The 21710-nt window shown below is 37.3% G+C and overlaps 1 protein-coding gene across 8 annotated transcripts in view; it reads left to right on the top strand.

Moving 5' to 3' along the window:
* Nucleotides 1-21220, top strand: part of LOC144965544 (histone-lysine N-methyltransferase NSD2-like) — a 67846-nt gene extending 46626 nt beyond the window's left edge. For all 8 annotated transcript variants that reach the window (XM_078900973.1, XM_078900974.1, XM_078900979.1 and 5 more), the window contains 5 exons: nt 4985-5106; nt 6512-6648; nt 11933-12039; nt 13409-13607; nt 18381-21220. In XM_078900973.1, the coding sequence (XP_078757099.1) occupies nt 4985-5106; nt 6512-6648; nt 11933-12039; nt 13409-13607; nt 18381-19120 (1305 nt within the window). In that variant the 3' untranslated portion in view covers nt 19121-21220. The remainder of the gene's footprint in view (nt 1-4984; nt 5107-6511; nt 6649-11932; nt 12040-13408; nt 13608-18380) is intronic.
* Nucleotides 21221-21710: the final 490 nt, after the last annotated feature.

Genomic DNA, 21710 nt, shown 5'->3' with positions numbered 1-21710 from the left:
AATCATTTTAGTGTTATTGATCCTGTAGTCTTGTGGGCGAATTGATTTTTCCTTGTGTTTTTTTAATGTACTTTTTGTATTGGAAAAAAGTAATGATTTAAAAAAATAGTCTGATCTTGTTTTACTGGCAGTATGGGATGGCAGCAGTGGTGATAATGAGGTGGTTTGATGGGGGTGGGGGTTTCTTGGAACAAATTGACACCATCAGAATTTGACAGAAGTTGTCAATAAACCGCGAATGTTTTACTTCAGACCGTTTTTTCCGGTGAAATCGGAGTTTTGGCATCACTACCAAATACCATCCCTATTCCCTTTTGCGGAAATTCCTCTTTCAGCATTGAAATTCCTCTTAGTAGTGTTTGCAATTCCTGTGAACCAAATTGAAAGTTGGCGTCTCTGACTACAACAACCACCATCACATCACCATCCTAACCACTATAACCACCATATCACCGTACCTACCACCATTACAACCACAACCACCACTACTACAACAATCACTAAGACATTACCATCCCTACCACCACTACTACTACAACCACCTCATCGCCATCCCTACCACCACTACTACAACAACCACCACATCTCCATCCCTATCTCTACTACTACAGCAACCACCAGCACATCACCATCCCTACCACTCTACTACAACCACCACCACATCACCATCCCTACAACCACTACTACAACCACCACATCACCATCCCTACCACCATATCACCATCTCTACCACCACTACTACAAACACCATCACATCAAATCTTTACCACCACTACTATTAAACAACCATCACCACCACATCACCATCTCTACCACCACTTCTACAACAGCCATCACCACATCACCTTCCCTACCACAATTACTACAACAACCACCACTCATCACCATTCCTACCAGTCCTACCACCACCACAGCATCTTTACTACCACTACTACTACAACAACCACCATCTCATTACCACAAACTTTCACTTTTTCATCTAAGCCAAAATTGACCACATTTACAAGCTGGGCTTTAAAAGTATAAAAAAAAGTAAAATGCGAATGCCGGAAGTAACAACTGATAATGGGAAACACCTTTAAATCGAAAGTTAGATTAGGATAGAGGGTCTAAATTGCTACAAGCACATTTTGATTGCCTCATGTTGTAAACAAACTGGTTGACCGTTTCTTCACTGATTGGGTACCTAATTATAAGGAACAATGGTAAGTAGCCTAATTAATTCCCATGCAAATCAGGCCGTTTTCTGCCATTGTTTTGCTCAAGCCCAAGCGAGCTTGCTGTTTTGTGGCGATTTACCTTCATTTCGATTCTTTGAATTTTTCCGCTACGCCTGCCAAAGTTTCTTCTTGATAATTCACTTCTACTTCTACTTAATAATAATTCAGTGTATTGGCCAGAAGTCATATTTATTTAAGTTTTTTTTTTTCTGTCATTAACTGATTGAAAATCAAGTTTGCTCATTGTTATTCTAATTATGTTCTCACAATGGCTGAGCTGTTCGTGGATCGCAATTCAGATCAGACTTGTCAAGCATCGATAAAGATGTGAGGAATAAATTCAATTGGTCATGGCTAGAAGTTAAAGATGATAATGGTGATTATTTTTCTGACTATGTCAGAAAAATTCCAGAGGCAGGAATATGACTTTGATGAAGTCATCTTTACCTATATGAATGACATGCTTATTTAGCATTCCTTCTACATCAAATTATGGCAGTCATACTTCCAGTAAGAAATAACACCCACTATTTTAATGTATTGTATTTATCACTCTCCTCTCCAATGATGCCCTTATTTAAAAAAAAAAAAATTGAATCTTCAGCTTGTTGAAGAGTTTCAGTCAATTTTTATAGAGCTCATTTACAGGTCTATTAGTCAATGCAATGATTTCTACAGGTGAGTTGAAGGAAAGGGAACTTGGGGCCCTTATATTGCTGTGGAAGCAGCAGTTAAGGAGTTGAGCTGTCCCCGCTTGTGGAGAAACTTAAGCATCGAGGGGATAATTCATTGTTTTAATCCTTGAATTATTAAAAAATGTCCTTGAAAACTGAGTGATGAATCTTAGTGTTTGATCAAAGCCAGTATTGGTTATTTTGTAATTGGAGAGAGTAAATTCATGGAAAATGCAAACTGCTGGAATTATGTTCTAAATAAAGTCATAGGTCGACAATTGGATTGTAAAAATTACTTTTGTTTGCTTCACATCGCAAACAAATCAGTTGACTTCTTTCTTCACTTGCGTGTTTAATGTTTAATCAATTAGTGCTCAAAGTCTGTTTTTTGTCAGTTTTATTCCTGTATGCACACAGTTCACTGTTTTTGCTTTCATGCTTGTTGGTATACTATTATGGATTATTTTTTGTCATCTGTTCAATCAAAATTTGATCATCATATCAATATCACTTTATCATATTATGTTAACCACTATATGCTGAGTTAAAATTTTAGAATGGGGACTCGCAAAAATTCTGGATAACACATACAGTTTTTTATTTCGTTCAATCTTTGAAACGATCAATCAGAATTTATTTGACTTCAGAAAAGCCAAAGTGGCACACTTCTTCTTGACTGTAGTGAGAAAACCATTGAGCAAACATAAAAATTGAAAGAAATTATTGATACAGTGACGCCAAAACTCTGGTTTCACCGGAAAAAATTCCGGGCTCCAGGCAACTTCCGTCAAATCCGGTGAGGTCAATTTGTTCCCCCCCCCCCCCCCTCCAACCACCACATCATCATCACCGCCTCTAGTATTACAACCATCATCACTACCACTACTACTGCAACCACCACCACCACATCATCATCACTACCACTACTACTATAACCACCACCACCACCACCACATCTTCATCAGTACCACAACTACTACTACAACCACCACCACATCATCATCACTACCACTACCACAACTACCATCACTATTACAACCACCACCTCATCATCATCACTACCACTACTACTACAACCACCAGCACATCATCATCACTACTACTACTACTACAACCACCACAAACAAATCGTCATCACTACCACTACTACTGCAACCACCACTACCACATCATCATCAATACCACTACTACTACAACCACCAACACCATTACATCGTCATTACTACTACTACAACCACCACCACCACATCATCATTACCACTACTACTACAACCACCACCACATCATCATCACTACCACTACTACTGCAACCACCACCACCACATTATCATCACTGCAACTATCACTACGACTACAACTACCACTACTACTACAACCACCACCACCACATCACTACCACTACTACTACAACCACATAATCATCACTACAACTACTACTACTACTACTACTACTACTACTACTACAACAACCATCACTACATCATCATCATCATCACTACCATTACTACTACAATCATCAGCACCACATCATCATCACGAGCACTACTACTACAACCACCAACACCACATCATCACTACCACTACTACTACAACCACCACCACCACATCATCATTACCACTACTACTACTACAACCACCACCACCACATCATCATTACCTCTACTCTACTACAACCACCACCACCACCACATTATCATCACTACCACGACTACTACTACAACCACCACCACCACTACCACAATATCATCACTACCACGACTACTACTACAACCACCACCACCACTACCACAATATCATTACTACCATTTGCACTACAACCACCATCACCACCACATCAACAACACTCCAACCACTACTACAATCCCCACCACATCATTATCATCACGACCACAACTACTACAACCACTATACCACTACCACATCATCATCACTACATCTACTACTTCAACCACCACCACCACCACCACCATATCATCATCACTACCACTACTACTACAACAACAACCACTATCACAGCTTCATCATCACTACTACTATTACTACAACCACCAACACCACATTACCACCAGTACTACAATCTCTACCATTAGGCTTTGGCGCTTTACTTCATTTGAAATAAGGAAACTTTGGGATTCTGGGTGGGGTTCCTGACCTCCCATAGTGGGCAGGGGGTACATACTGTGACTTCTATCCCCTTATATCCAACATGCTTTTTCTGTCTTTGTCTTGGAATGAGATTACTTGGTTTTGTCCTGGTCCTGGCCAGATGCCCTGGCTGAGAGGGAAGCAGTCGAATGTATAGTTAGTTTTGGGAGATGATATTTTTTTCATTGTAAATCATCTCTCTGTTATGCACTGTATTATGCTTTCTTTATATTATATATGATTTGTAAAACATTTGAGTGTGTTCTTCTTAGCGGGGACCTGTGCTTGTGTCTGGATGAGACTTTTAGTGATCTCAAACTAAGTATTTTGATAGAATGCTTTTGGAATCTACACCTGTTTCTTATTTGAACCAATTCCCCGTTGTCTTCCCTTTTCTTGGATGCTTTATTGTAATTCTAGAACTTTTTACTATCCCATTTTCTTCCTTTTTACTGGCGCTGATATGACCTTAATGTGTTGCAAGCGCCGTAAAACCCTTAAAAACAAAAACAAACAAACAAACTTTGGGATTGTATTTGGCAATGTGTTTATGTATCATAATATGATTCTAATCAGTTATCTATTTAGATCTATACAATATGTAAACACAATGCCAAATACCATTCCAATTCCTTTTTCTTGTGTGTGGAAATTCCTCTTTCGGCATTGAAATTCCTACGAGTGGTGTCTGAAACTCCTGCGAGCCAAATTTAAAGTTGGCGTCTCTGTTGATACTATTGATTCTTTTAAATTAGTCAGAATGTGAATTCTCAGCAATTTCTTTTCTGTTACTTATTTTTCCTTTGAAACTTTAATTTGGGTTTGTCTAAGTATGTTTTCTATAGAGCTCATTATCTGGTCTATTATCGTTTAAAAGTAGGATTTATTTTAAACCCCCCATCAGTGCTTTAGATGTCTAATCATATTACTTGTTTTCTGTTGCAGGGCCAGTTTGTGATGGAATATGTTGGAGACCTAATAGATGAGGAAGAGTGCAAGAAAAGAATTGAGATTGCACATGAAAATAACATCACAAACTTTTACATGTTGACGATGGATAAAAATAGGTGCACTTTTGCAATATTTTCTATAAATTGCCTCTTTCATACATACTTGTATGGAGATGTTGACCAAAGTCATAATGTCACCTCATTACCAAAATAAATTTATTAAAAAATTGAAGAAATTAACACATAATATACATTTTCTTAAAGAAGAATAAATTCTGTCCATTTTTAGCATAGTTTGAAGTATAATTTATGATATTGAAGAGCTCACATGAGTTGTGATTTCAAAAAAAATTTTAAAAGCGTAATTAAACACTCCTTGACCACCCACCATGATTGATCAAAACATCACCAGCACCACCATCACTTTCTACTTTTCACTCAAACATATCACTGGCTTTCAAACGATGTCACTTGACCACAAGAATGAATACAACAACAAATCAAACATACTGAAAGTAGAATACTTCCCCTGTTAGGCTACAATCATTCAAAACTCCATACAAAAGAGTTTCTGTGTATAGACACGTTCATTGTCACAGTACTCTTGATTGATTGTCGGTATCCTGGCAACATTCACGCAATGAACCTATAATGGGAATGATATATCACATAATTTAAAGGTAGCCGGATGGAGTAGGGCATCAACATTTGAAAATTTTTTATGATAAATCATTTGGTGCTTATATGGACACTGTTTTTGGTAAGATGATACTCAGCATGAAATAAGCACACAAGGCGCTCTGGTGGTTATGGCTTTAAAATCGTCGGGAAGGCAATGCATATTAATGAGGACCAATGGAATTTTTAGATAAATGAGACTTACCTGTAAGATGATATTTGATTATAATTCTAATGGTACTCAATATATGCATATGCCTTTACTGCCCGCCCTCAACCACCCTTTGAGCTTATAGTACATCAATATGATCATTCTGATTGGAAGTCTACAAAAGTGTTATACAAATGCGATTATTAAAAAAATTATAGCTTATGTGTTCATTCGTTAGAAATTATATTATGATATTCATAACCACCATATCACCATTGAATAGTGAGGCATGATGGGAACATTGTCTTCTTCTGTAAAGACATATGTGTCCACTCATAGAATTTCCATCAAATATCACCTTACAAGTCTCATTGAATTTTAAATTAAGAAATGATTTTAAAGAGGTTTATAAAGACATTTTGCCATACGTTTATTAATTATTGGACATCTAAAATATATATTATCTCAAATATTTGTCATATGTGAATCATTCTTGTGGCTCTCATAAATCATTTTTCACAATAGACTGAATTAAATGGCATGTGTAGTGAGAAGAGAAGAAATTTTGATCCGTTTAAAAATTCATATATATGTATTCAAATGAAATGACATTTCAATGATTAGTTGATTATGTGAGCTATAATTGAAAAGATAGAAATGTTTACAAATTGCATCTTTTTTTTCTCTCTTAAGGATTATTGATGCTGGTCCAAGAGGTAACAACTCTCGTTTCATGAACCACAGTTGTTGTCCTAATTTGGTCACCCAAAAGTGGATGGTGAATGGAGATATCAGGGTCGGACTCTTCACACTTTGTGACATACCCAAAGGTTTATAAAAGCTATAGAATGTTTCATATCACTTCAACTTTTACTCCAACCACCACCACCGCATCATCATCACTACCACCACCACCACTTCAGCATCACTACCACCACCACTATACCTACCACCATAACTTCTACAATCACCACCGCTATCACTACTACTACAACAACCACTATCATATTGTCACTTCCACTACTACAACCACCATTGCCCCTACATCATCACCTCTACCAATACTATACAACCACACCAACATATCACTACCATTACTATTACAATCACCACCACCAATTCATCACTAACACTACAGCTAAAGCCACTACCACTACATATTCAGTAACACTAGTACCACCACCACATGATCATCACCTCAAACACCACTTCTACTACAACCACCGCCAATCCACGGCTGTTCGTTTTACCACATATCGTTCCTTTTAGTTTTCATGCTACCTGCGTAATTCATGACGCCGCACAGTGCCAGACCAGGTGTCAGCGAGGTTAAAGTCACTGCCGGCGAACAAACGTAATAAGTGATATATCATTGTTCTTTTCCTCATTTTCTCTCCATTGTTACACGTCATCGAATGTACCCACAGATATAGAATAAAAAGAATTGTAAATTCCAACCACAACTCCATTAATTGTTAAAATTGCTAGGTCATGCGATTATTATAACACATAGTTTAGTTTCGTTTCGTAGAGTGGCTCGACTGAGTACCAGTGATTGGCATACCTAATTTTTAATTTAATTACTGCGAAATGTTCGTCAAAGATTATTTGCTTTAAAATTGTGGTATGATTACATACAAATAATAAACTTCATTATGAGTAAGTTTGAAGATTTCGATTATTATAGGTTTTAAATGGTGATGCCATGAATATAGTTGTTCTAATATAGTAGAAAATCATTGACATCAGTTATTATCAAAATTCATTTAATGAAGATTGAAGGACATATAATATTAGTTCTAATATATTTTACATTCACAATGTGGTGTTCCCAATCATTTAACCTCACTGTGTTATTGACGCCCACTGTCGTCTTTATCGTGACCACCACCACCAACACCACCATCCCCCGTGTCCCCAGTACAACTAGTATCGTCACCATCACCACCCCCAATCCCCGTGCCTCTATCACTACTACTACTGTTGTCACCACCGCTCCAACCCATACACTACACCAATCGTCAACAATACGATCACACAGCCGTATTTTTTTAAAAACACACACATTTTTAAAATTTTGGCCAGAAAATGTGTTCTCATCACATCAAAAACTCTCGAATCTGGAGTTGGATTGAACAGGGTCATTGAATGATCGATATTTAAAGGACGAGTTTTCTGGCCTAATTTTTTAAAATGAAACGTGTCGCGGTTTCTTTCCGAATACGTCACAAGCATTAACATCTCTAATAGATGAGAATGGTCACAAGTATTAGCCCCGATGACAGCATCACCATAATTTTCAGCAGCACCAGTACTGCTACAAAACACTAAACCACCAGCATCACATACGTTGTTGCTCTCACCACCGCCAGCATCATCTACCGTCAACCAAAATGTCGCTATCCACCACATTAAAACTATCCTCACAGACAAAAATTGGCTAAAATCAGAGAGTGAAATATGTCCATATAAACTGGGCTGGTCATGAAAGTTGGCCACACATAATATTATAATACTATAATATTATAGTCCCTGTACTAGCATTTGACTGCACTATACTATTATATTATTATTACTACATTGTACGGGTCATTTGTTGTGTGAATACACATACTGTATTACGATAAGAATGGATCTCAATCCCACGGTGTTCTTAATGTTTGCATCTCTTCAACTCTTCTGTACTCGGTGAAAAATAATTAAATTTTGGCCAGAAAACTCGTTCTTCAATAAATATCAATCTAATGCTATGATCCTCATCTTGTCAAAAACTCTAAAACCTGAGACTTCATCTTAACTAAAACTCTCAAACTTAAAACCGCAAGGAAGTCCCAGGTTTGAGAGTTTTTGACAAGGTGAGGGTTATTTTAGTTGATCAATATTTGAAGGACAAGTTTTCTGGCCAAATTTGTTAAAATGGCCTTTTTAAAAAGAGTATGACAGAACTGTGGCTATAACATTGCCGGCATCGTATTATTTGTGTTGTTACCATAGATATACATCTGTTACCAACAGCGTGAAGTATCGTGATGATTACTTGATGACTTTCTCAGATTTTAGTATGATAACAGTGGTCAGAGACTTGTTATTCTACTGGTTGGTGGGGAATTGGACCTGACAAGTTGTAAATCAAAACCACATTGCATGAGTTTCAGAAAAATCGCACTGAAGATTTTTTTTGGGTGAAAAGTTCAGTATTATCCCTGTATTATGTATGGATTTAGAGGGGGTGGTGTTTGTATAAATGTGTTATTTCTTGATTCAATTTAGTCTATGTGTACTTATGAGTATTTGAAATATGAGGGCTTTTGTTTTCATTGTAACTTGACGTACATCTATCCCAAAGAAACAGAAATCACATGAGAATAAAGATGAAGTGTCAGAGAAATAATATAATACTTAACAATAGCTAAAGATTATAACGCAAATGAATTACAAATGACTACATTTGATCATTTTGATGGCATTTTGACGGTACTGGCAGTAGCTCGTTGACCCCTGCTCGCCAGGTAGTATGACCTCGTGACCGACTGTTGGTGAGAGAAATGTACTCTACAACTAAAATGCAAGCTTTTTTCCACCGTGTATCACAAATTCATTACCACAACTTCTACAACCACCACCACCGCATCATCAATATCACTACTACTACAACCACTATCACATCGTCACTACCACTACTACAACCACCACCACCACTACATCATCATCACTACCAATACTACTACAGTTCACTCCACTTAATCGCTTATCGGTTAATCGCACACTACCTTATACACTACACATTCCTGAAAAACTTATTTTTTTCTATATAAACGCTCCGCTTAATCGTACACCTTGCTTCCATTTTGACTGGAGAAAAATATCTAAAAAATACACAAAGTAATGATTCTATCAATTCGTTACAATGGACAATAATAGACCCATCAGCGGTTTACTGATATCTCATGAGCAACTGGAATCCGTTGAGCCACACAAAAAAACAATGCCTGGAGAATGAAGATGAGGATGAGTCATTAGAGTGTGACACATCACCCCTGACAAACAAGGAAAGATCTTGACATGCTGGACAACCTACGCCACTTTATCCAAGAAGAATGCTTGACAGATGATCTATCAACATTGGCGAGATTGGAGACAAGGGTTTATAAACAGCTTGCACAAAATAGAAAACATCAACGCTTCACGATTACTATTCTTACAAACAATACTGTCACATTTTGTTGTCGATAAAACATGAAAAAGAAAAGAAAAAAAGAGGGGGGAAAAAGCAACCAACTAAAACAACAAAAAAAGAAACAATAAAAAAATAAAACTACTAATGAGGCCATATCTTGAACATGAAAGTCCCAAGCCCGTAGTAAACGCAGAATGGAATCTCCTACATAAATGGCACTTGCAAGCTGGTGCTTTCATGTTTTTTAGCTTCTCCGCTTAATCGACACACTCATCTGAACTCCCGAGGGTGTGCGATTAAGCGGAGTTGACTGTACAATCACCACCTACATATCACTACCAACACTACTACAATCACCAATAACAATTCATCACTAACACTACTGCTACAGCCACATACACCACATCTTCAGTAGCACAAGTACCACCACCATTACCACATAGTCACCATCTCTACTACAACCACTACTCACATCATTATCACAAATATTGCTACTAAACAAACTAGAACATTTATATAACACAATATCCACTTAACAGGCTCAAAAGCAACGGGATGAGACATAATGATAATAATAATAATAATAATAATAATAATAATAATAATAATAATAATAATAATATATCTTTATTGTCCCCAAAAAAGTGGCAATTTGTCATTTGGTTACACATTTATAACAATACAATATTGACATAGACACACTCACACAAGATGCACACTAGTAACATAGTAGTTATCGTAAAAAAAAAAAAATTAAAAAAAAAGGCAATATTACATTTTTTTTCTGTTATCAGTCAGATACTCGTGTTACAGTGAGAGAATGCGAGTAAAGAGCCTTTTCAAGGACTCAACTATGCAGCGCTCAGTGCGGGTGTTGAACCTTGGGTCTTGCGATCCAAAGACGAGAGTCATACCATTTAAATTCATATCTGCACAATTAGATGCTTAAAAAGATTAACGTTATTCGTTATTTCCTTTAACAGATCAGTGTGATCCAGATTTCTTCCTCCCCCCCCCCCCCCCCCCCCCCCCCCCCCCCCAACCTTTTTTTTTTCCAACCCAGTTTGCAGTAAAACTCACTGCAATCTCCCACATTTTTGCACCTCTCCCTGATTTTTATCCCAATTCTCTCTCAATGGATGTACAAGGTTATTATATTGTTTCGTTAACAGATAAATCACCCTTGGTTATAAATATAATTGGTTTTGTCAAACAGAGTTTAAGTCTGAAATTTTTTTCATTAATTTACACAGCTATAAAACAATGAGTAAAATTCTTTTTTATTCATTAAATCAGCAACTACTGTCACCAAATCTATATTAGAACTTGATCCATTTGATTGGACATGCAGAAAATGCTTTTTCATTCATAGTTGTGCTTTCTGCCATAAACATCATTACCACCACTAATACAACCACTGCCACCACCACATTATCATTGCTACTATCACCATTAGGTTTTGGAGCTTACTTTATTTGAAATAGGCGCTTTGGGGTGATATTTGGCATTGTGTTTTATAATTCTATTTAATTATCTATTTTGAATGATAAGATATGTAAACACAATGCCAAATACCACCCCGATCTCTTTTCTTTGTATGCAGAAAAATTTCTGATTCCCCTGAGTGGAGTCTGAAGTTCCTGTGAGCCAAATTTTAAGTTGGAGTCCCTTCTTAGAAATATTTTGTGTGTGTGTGTGTGTGTGGGGGGGGGGGGGGGGGGGGGGGGGGGGGGGGGGGGGGGGGGGGGGGGGGGGGGGGTGAAGATATCCCAAGCAGTATTTTGATCCTGTTGATATGAGTGCAAATGAAAAACAGCCTCATCTGGTGAATTATTTATAATTATTTTTTTGATAGATTATATTTAGAAAACGTTTCCTTTCATCATAGATGTAGATTACATTTGACTTTCCCCATTCATTATTGGCCCACTTAACAGGAACGGAATTGACATTTAACTACAATCTGGAGTGTCTTGGAAATGAAAAGACAGCATGTGCTTGTGGTGCTGACAATTGCAGTGGCTTCCTTGGTGTCAGGCCAAAGGTATTGAATAAAGTTGGTTTAATTTCAAGTGATGTGTATTTAGAAATTAATAGTTTTGTGTAAAAATAACCATGATCATGATAATGCTGGTTATAAAGCGTGACCTTGTGTCAATTTACATAATATTTGAATTTAAAAAATTGATATTTGTAACCATTTGGGTGGACCCTCTTTTTTATTGGGTTCTTGATTATACTTTTTTTGATGGTCTTAGACTGAACACATTGATAGAGTAGAGAGCGGGTGGTTGGATGGGAGCATCACCCTTGAATCATATACCTATGATGTTCCCATGGGTGTACGATCCGATAGTGATGTCGTTTCTTCTTCTCTTTACTAGCCTATCCTGCTTCTTTGGTTTGTGATTGTATTTTTGACAGGGGATATTTTTTTTTTCTGTAAATCTTCTGCCTGTTTGTTCTTGGTTATTTATAATTTAGCTTATGATATCTTTAGGTTATGATTTTGATTTACATTTGTACTATTTTTGTTAGATTGCTTGTTTTTTTGTTTCAGCGGTCTCTCATATAACCTCAATTGTGTTGGAAGAGACCTAAAGCAACAAACAAACAAACAAACAAACATTGATAGAGTACTCTGTCGTATTATTTATGGGTGCTTATAAACAGATCTAAAGTCAATCTTTTCATAGGTGCCTGACCGTGAAACTCAAGTCATACTTTTCTTGGGTGCTTATTCATAAAACTGATCTCCAGATTTAAAATCTTTTGACTGTTCCATCTGCCTGCTAATTGGTGTTACTGAATTAACCCAATATTGTTGCCAGCGCAGTTAAAACTTATACTTATTACCCTACCCCCCCCCCCCCCCTCTCTCTCTCTCTCTCTCTCTCTCTCTCTCTCTCTCTCTCTCTCCCTCCCTCTCTCTCTCCCTCTCTCCCTCTCTCTCTCTCTCTCTCTCTCTCTCTCTCTCTCTCTCTCTCTCTCTCTCTCTCTCTCTCTCTCTCTCTCTCTCTGCACTGAGAGAGAGAGACATCTGAATAAAATTCTTAGATACCTGATTTTGTGATGATGATGAAATCAAAAGGACAATGATATTGAATATTTTACTCATACATACCTATCAGAAAGACAAAACTTAATGCTTTTTGTTTTTAAATGTTTTCAAATTGTTTACAAACGTTTGTCTGGTACACCTATTTGATTTATTTATTTGATCAAATATTACAAACACATTTCATTAATACATATTCACAGTACATAATTGGATCAATGTCAACCTCATTGTTTTGTCAAGGTACAGAAAAAATAGATTTAATTAAAATTTGATATCATTTATTGATTATCTTTTAAAACATTTTAAAAACAATAATTTCAACAACTTTTTTCCAACTTCTAAATTCATACAGACAGCTGCAGCCATAGCTAATGAAAAGAAGATGAAAGAGATGAAAAAGAAGAAACAGAAAAAGAAGATTACTCAAAAGAAAGAAACTGAAGATGAATGTTTCCGGTGTGGGGAAGGCGGAGAACTGGTCATGTGTGACAAAGGAAATTGCCCTAAAGTTTACCATCTTCAGTGTCTTAAGTTGAACAAACCTCCTACAGGTGAGCAGGTTTTAACAATTTTTTGGGGAGATTTTTTGTGTGTGTATGTTTGTAACTTGCTTACTTTCCATGCCCAGGGCCAAACTGATTTTTTTCTCTTCCAGATCAGAATTTTTAATAAAAAATTCAAATGCATATATTACTTAGTTGAACAATATGACATAATTTCTAAAGAAATTTAACCCTATTCCTGTACTGTGGGGTACATTTGTATCTCAGGCTGCCATTGTGTTTATGAATGGGAATAATAGCTAATCTGTACAGCCATTTTTTGTAACTGGTACAGTGTAAAACAATTTTGTTTTATCCATAAGGATTAAGTTCAAATCCTTGTCAATTGGTTTATAACCCGATTTTACAGATTTAGTATTATTATCTATTTGTCTTACAATACTTAATATCGTTCTTGCCAACAGCATCATTGTCATTTCCAACACTCTTGTCATCATACCATCATCATCATCACCTCCACCACCATCATTATCATCATCGTCCTCCTCGTCATCATTATAACTTTTTCAGACTTTTTGACTTTGCCTGTTAAGAGCACTGTATCACCGTCATCATCAGCATCACCACCACCACCATTATTATCTTCTTCCTCCTCCTCCTCGTCATCATCATAACCACAACAATCATCATAATAGTGAAACTGTTTGTCATGGAAATGCCAAGCAAACTTGAAAGTAGAAACAAGAGGCACGGCCACTCTACATGAATTACATTTGTACCCCATTAAATACAGGTACTCATTTTACACCTTACGGTGAGAGAATGTGAATAAAGAGCCTTTTCCAAGGACTCAACTATGCGCTGAGCGAGGCTCGAACCCAGGACCTTCTGATCCAAAAGCGAGTGTCATACCACTAGACCACATAGCTGCACTACTAGCTATTAGCACACACACACACACACACACTATCACACAACTTACACACGATTGCACGTGAATCCACTATATTAAGGGTATTTGAAATGGGCGTTTAAAGGAAGATGATGCTTAAGTGTATGAACACCAACCATTGATTGCAGAAGAAAATTTGGCTATCTAAATATTTTCATTTCCTAGGTCATAAATTTTACTTTGAATTTTAGCTGGAACACCTTGTATTACTATTCAAGGGCATTTGTTTATCTTCTATAGGATTGTTGATTTCCTAGTTTACAGGATCTGAATGACCTTGTCTCTCAGCTTCTATTTGTGATAATTGAGTCATGTAAAGTGATAATACAAATGACTCGCTTAATTGCACATCCTCGGGAGTTCAGGTTAGTGTGGCGATTAAGCGGAGAAGCTAAAAATAGCATCTAAGCACCAGCTTTTATGTGCCATCATGTAGGACCTTCTGAGTTTTCTATGAGCTTGGGACCGTCACTTTCTGGACATGATCTCATTAGAATGCTTCTTTTTTATTTATTTATTTATTTACTTTATTTATTTGGGTTGTTTTGGGTTTGTTTTTTTTTTCTTTCCTTTTTTAAAAAATCTTTTTTTTTTCATGTTTTATCAACAACAAAATGTGACAGTGTTGTTTGTTAGAACAGTAATCGCGAAACGTTGATTGCTTTTATTCTGTGTAAGCTGTTTATAAACCTTTGTCTCCAATCTCGCCAATGTAGATCATCTTTCAAGCGTTCTTCTTGGATGAAGTGGCGTAGTTGGTCTATCATGTCAAGTTTTTCAGTGTTGTGTCATGGGTTGTGTGTCACATTCCGATGTCTCATCCTCATTTTCATTATCAGGGCTGAGAATCTTCCGCCTAAAGGCGGATTTCCGCCTAAATGGTAGTTTATCTCCGCCCATCCCATCACATTTCCTCCTTTTTCAAATTTGCCGTGTCAAACATTTTCCTCAAAACCACAAAATCACCATTATGTCATATGTCATATTTTGACACCTGTGCTCAGTCTCGTGAAATTTAGTGACGGTCCCGTTTTTATGACGTTGGGCCAGACAGTATGGCACCAGATGTCACAAGTAGTGTTCTTTGATTAGTTAGTTGATGGTTGAAGGGGAAGGGGAGGGACAAATGGGTCTGGATTTTTTTTCCCTGTTGTAGGTACCTATTACCTTTTAAATCTCTCTCTCTCTCTCTCTCTCTCTCTCTCTCTCTCTCTCTCTCTCTCTCTCTCTCTCTCTCTCTCTCTCTCTCTCTCTCTCTCTCTCTCTCTCTCTCTCTTTTTTTTTTTTTTCCCCCCTTTGCCTTTCTTTCTATTTCTCTTTTCTTCTTCTTTATTTTTTTTTGGGATATAGAATTCAAAAGGTCAATACATAAGTTATTCTGGTAAAGAAGTCTCTCCTCCTCCCCCCCCCCCCCCCCCCCTCTCTCTCTCTCTCTCTCTCTCTCTCTCTCTCTCTTTCTTTCTTTCTTTCTTTCGCAACCACATTAAATCATCTGGTAGAAATGATATATTAGAACAAAGCAATGGTGGTTGGCTTAGTTAATCTTTTTTGTTTTTTCCTTTTGACTACAGCTTTAAATTTGAGAGATTCTTGGGTTGTATTTATAAGCTGACTAACTACTAGGTTTCTTTGCTTGTGTTTGACCGATAGACCGAGAAAAGTTCCTCCTTTTTGACAATTGCTATTATCATCACTGAATAAAAAAACACTCACCAAAACCACTACATCAACATCTCTACCACCACAACTATTACAATCACCACCACATCATCATCCCTACCACCACTACTACTACAAATAGCAACACATCATCCCTACCACCACTACTACTACAACTACCACCACATCATCAACACTACTACAACCACCATCATATCATCATCCCCACCACCACTACTACTTCAACCACCACTACATCATCATCCCTACCACCACTACTATTACCACCACCATCACACCATCATCCCTACCACCTCTACTACAACAACCACACCACATCATCAACCCTACTACCACTACTACAACCACCACCTTATCATCATCCCTCCCACTACCACTACTACAACCGTCATCCCTACCACCACCACTACTACAACCACCACCTCATCATCATCCCTACCACTACCACTACTACAACCGTCATCCCTACCACCACCACTACTACAACCACCACAACATCATCCCTACCACTACTACTACTACAACCGTCATCCCTACCACCACCACTACTACAACCACCACAACATCATCCCTACCACTACTACTACTACAACCGTCATCCCTACCACCACCACTACTACAACCACCACAACATCATCCCTACCACCACTACTACTACAACCGTCATCCCTACCACAACCACTACTACAACCACCACATCATCATCCCTACCACCACTACTACTACAACCGTCATCCCTACAACCACCACTACTACAACCACCACAACATCATCCCTACCACTACTACTACTACAACCATCATCCCTACCACCACCACTACTACAACCACCACAACATCATCCCTACCACTACTTCTACTACAACCATCATCCCTACCACCACCACTACTACAACCACCACAACATCATCCCTACCACTACTACTACTACAACCGTCATCCCTACCACCACCACTACTACAACCACCACAACATCATCCCTACCACTACTACTACTACGACCGTCATCCCTACCACCACCACTACTACAACCACCACCTCATCATCATCCCTACCACTACTACTACTACAACCATCATCCCTACCACCACTACTACTACAACACCACAACATCATCCCTACCACCACTACTACTACAACTACCACCACATCATCATTCCTACCACAGCTACTACAATCACTACCACATCATCCCTACCACTGCTATTACTACAACCACCACCACATCATCATCCCTACTACAGCTACTACAATCACTACCACATCATCCCTACCACTGCTATTACTACAACCACCACCACATCATCATCCCTACTACAACCACCAAATGTTGTAATTACACTTTCAACTTTTGAAATTCCACCGAGTCGTGTTAGAAATTGCTGCGAGACAAATTTTGGATCGCATCTCAGTAAATTTTAGTGAAATTCAAATTTATAGGTTATGGTCGCATGGATGGGTCATGATCTTCACGATGAAAAATTTCCTCCTTTTTTGTGACCAGTCATTCTCACCCCTGCATTATCTAGGCATTGTCTTTTGTGTGGATGAAGGGAGTTCAGTAGTTTCTGAGATGTCAGATGAGTATATTGTCCATTTTTACGAATTGATCGAATGCTTTGGCCGAAAAGTTGTGTGGAACGGGAACAGCATTGTTGATTTCATATGGCTGTTGGTTGTCACTCCAATCAAGGTGTAGCAATTAAGCGGAGATGATGTGCGATTAAGCGGAGCGATTAGATAGAAAAAATTCAGTTTTTCGGGAATATGTAGCGTATAAGCGGAGTATGCGATTAACCGATGTGCAATTAATAGGAGTGAACTGTAATACTTAAAAGTAATTAAATTATATTTATCCCTAAAAGTAAAATATAATAATTCATATTCAAGCATCATCACTTATTTAAAATAGTAAAAACACTGTTCTTAATTTCTCTACTTGGTGAGAGCTGTGTTATGCATTTTTCAATGGTTAGTAGAAATTCAACAGACCTTATCAACTGATTTCAGCAATTTCATATTTTGCCATCAAAATTTTCATCCCCACCTTTTTCAGAAAAGGTCATCTTTTTACAATGGATCATTTTTCATGTCAAAAATGCAAATTTGTAATGTGGTTTTAGTTAGTCTTGCATTTCTCTTTATGTTATGCATTATTTTCAACGAGAGAATTTTTGTTCTTTCCTTTAGGTAAATGGTCATGTCCATGGCATCATTGTGATGATTGTGGTAAAGCAGCCACCAGTCTGTGTTCTGAATGCCCCAATTCTTTCTGTCCAGCACACATAGAGGGTAATATTGTGTCAGTAAATGGTTGTCTTGTTTGTACAGATCATGAAGAAGACAACGATGAATCATCACCCTCTGTAAATATGTCATCCAATCTACACAATATGGGTACTCAGGCTGATGAAAGTACAAGTGACAATTCTGATGAGGATACTAGTCAGGAAGAATCTTCAATTCAGAGAGCTTTGTTCAAAGATGCCACTGATAACAACAAAGTTAAGAAGAATGGAGACAGTGTTCAGTCAAATGGTAAAAAAGTGGCCAAAAGAAAGTCGTTCAAGGACATTTTAAATGAGGCTTCTCCTGTTAAACTGAATAATGTGTCTTCTAACTCAGCAAGTATTTCATCAGGTTCTCAAAAAGTGAAAAAATTGAAAGGATTACCCAATGGAAATTGTGTGATCAATGGCAATGGGGAAAAAAAAGATATTTCACCACCTCCCAATGGACAAGGTGAAAAAATAGGGATATTTTTAAAAAAGACAACAGTCTCTTCTAAAAAGGGAGGGAAGTCAGGCCAAACCAAGACAAGGTACAAATCCCAACTTTTGTCTTCCCCTCACAAATATATGTTGAGTGGTGGCCAAGAAGAAAATGAAGATAATGATAGTGAATCTGATTTAGTGATTGACATTTCTTAGGCAAATGTATGAAGTCCTATTCCACTTCCAGTTTTGACATTGGGGATGCTAATCCCCTATATCATTGGTCATTTTAATATACTTGTTATCACCATCCTGCATTGTTTTTTTCAACTAGATGAATTAGGTTGCCAAAGAAAAAAAAGACAGCCAAATGTATAAGGGCTAAATTGCATAGGAAACAGTGTTTTAAATGTTGGGAAAAGGAGCCTTTTTTTTAATGTCATTTTCCTCTCCCCTCCCCCCATCCTGCCATATAATTTTTTTAAGTTAAAATTAGGAAAGCCACCCTACCCTTCCTTAAATCTATACCACTGAGAAATGTGTAGAAGAATGTTTTCCAGACTTTGTTGTGAGGTTTTCTCGTGTAACTCCTTCCACACAGACTCATCTAGATTGGAATCAAGGTTTAGGTTCTATCAAGTTCTATCCAAAAATAAAAGAAAGGTGGCAACCCTGTGGTAAAAATCGTAGACCAAGCTATTTACATGATCCTGAAATAAGCAGTCATAAGCATCTTATTCTTTTAGTCCCGATGGCAGTGTAAAATTAAGTGTGATTTGGAGGAGGAAGATGTTAGCAAACAGTTGCACAACACACCATGCTGTTTAGTTTCACCTCTCCCCAAAAACATAACTCCCAGGCTACTGCATTGTAGTGTCATTACATAATGGGCAATGTTTGGCAGCATTTCTTTCAGCGCTCTGTGCAGTTAAAAGGTAATCATGCAACAAGTAATTTACTCAAAATACAATCGATGACTTTTAAACTTATAAATGTGTGTAATTAAAGGTTGTATTTCTGAAGTTGATTTCAGTGAAAAATAAAAGGTACTATGATTAGTTAAATGACTTTGCCATGGTAGTTGAAGGTTGTAAAGAATGTATGACTTAAATTTCAATTCTAATGTATATGGCTGTATTTAATGTAAGTATTTTTAAAGGTATAATGATGCTTATCAATGAATATTTGTTGATTTTGAGAATCATTAAACTGGTCTCTTCTCCCCACCAACCCCCTCCCCCTCCATCCCACTCATAAAGTACACAAAGTTGGAGATGGCGATTGTCTTATTCAATTTTTTAATAAACTTTCTTATAGGGGCTGACAGTAATTTTGTTAAATAAGGATGAGAGTTTGATTGGCATATTCCACATAGGAAATCTTCTATCCCCCTAATTTGTTATGTTCATATGTGGCCTTGTCCTTGTCCTGGATTGAAATGAAATTGGGTTTCTTCATGTCCTTGTTAGGGCCCAACTAAAACTAACCAGTCGGAATGAATGGAAAGAATGTCATTCACAAAGAAACAATTGCTTATCAGTCCCTTGCCATGAGTGTACATTAGACATTACATTCAGCACTAGGCTTGCTCTTTACCGTTTGTATACTTAATGTGCATTCTCAGTCCTCCAAATGACACAGTTGTGCATGTTTATATGTCCACTAACACCACCACACACAACTTTAGGCTGCTTGATTTTAATCTCCCACAAATATTGAAGGCATTAACTTATGCAACTTTGTCAGTGTCAGACAGTGAAGCATACACGAGTGCATCTCCAAATCCTGAAGCGGTATTTTCCATATTGTTTTCTGAGGAATCCCATACTCCCTTTTTATTTGCATTTTTGTGTGTTTCTTGGATTGTTTGGAAAGGCATCTTGCTCTGTGATGTTTTCATAGGACCAGCCTTTTTATGTGACTGCAACCACAATTTCTTTATGACTTAGAATTGCATGGGCCATTCAGAGTGTCACAATATATTGGAACCCTGGATGATTCCTCTAATTGTAAATCATACATTAAGTGGTTCCTTATTAATTAATTTTTATGATTGGAATGTTAAATAATTTTGTCATCTAGGAACTATTACAGATCACTTAATCATGACTTTACTTTTATTATGAATTATTGGTATCTATTTATTTTCTATCAGATATGAAATATCTTCATCAATCTCATCAATATTTTTTAACCGGGTAAGAATTGAGTGCATTAAAATATCTTACCAATGATGATTATTTTGAATATTGTAACATTTCGTAAACACATTATGTTTAAATTTAAATAATTCAATAAAGGAGCATGTCAATATACTGTAGATTTGATTGTTTGTATTTACGAATGGTTTTGTAAATGCTAATATTTTGAAAGTGGACCTGAATAGGTCACCTCTTATATTAGTATATAATGACACTATGACTTTAACAGCTCAATTTGATTGAACGCCTCATTCACAAGCAATGGAATGGGAGGGAGTGACTTTGATCCTGGTTTGAGTTGGGGTTTTTTGGTCTCACTATCTACTCAGCAATTGTTTCTGAGATTGTTAGATCTGGAAGTGAGTATTTTGTGATTCAAAAGTTTTCCATCCTAAGGGAAGCAAGAAATTAAACCCACAAAACAGGGGGGGGGGGGGGGGGAAACCCTGCCTCTTACTAAGAGTCTTAGGCCTGATGGCTCTGAATAATTAATCTTCTGACTTTGTATGGAATGTTTCAAATATGTCTAGGAATTATCATTCGCATTCTCACATTAACAGATTTGGACAACTCATTGTAGAATCGTGTATAAACCCCCTTTTTGG

Source organism: Berghia stephanieae, chromosome 2, assembly GCF_034508935.2.
Source record: "Berghia stephanieae isolate SIO BIC M18660-M18661 chromosome 2, UCSD_Bste_1.3, whole genome shotgun sequence".
NCBI classification, from domain to species: domain Eukaryota; kingdom Metazoa; phylum Mollusca; class Gastropoda; order Nudibranchia; family Aeolidiidae; genus Berghia; species Berghia stephanieae.
The sequence above is the reverse complement of the archived record's forward strand: the minus strand, read 5'-3'. Positions and strand labels throughout refer to the sequence as shown.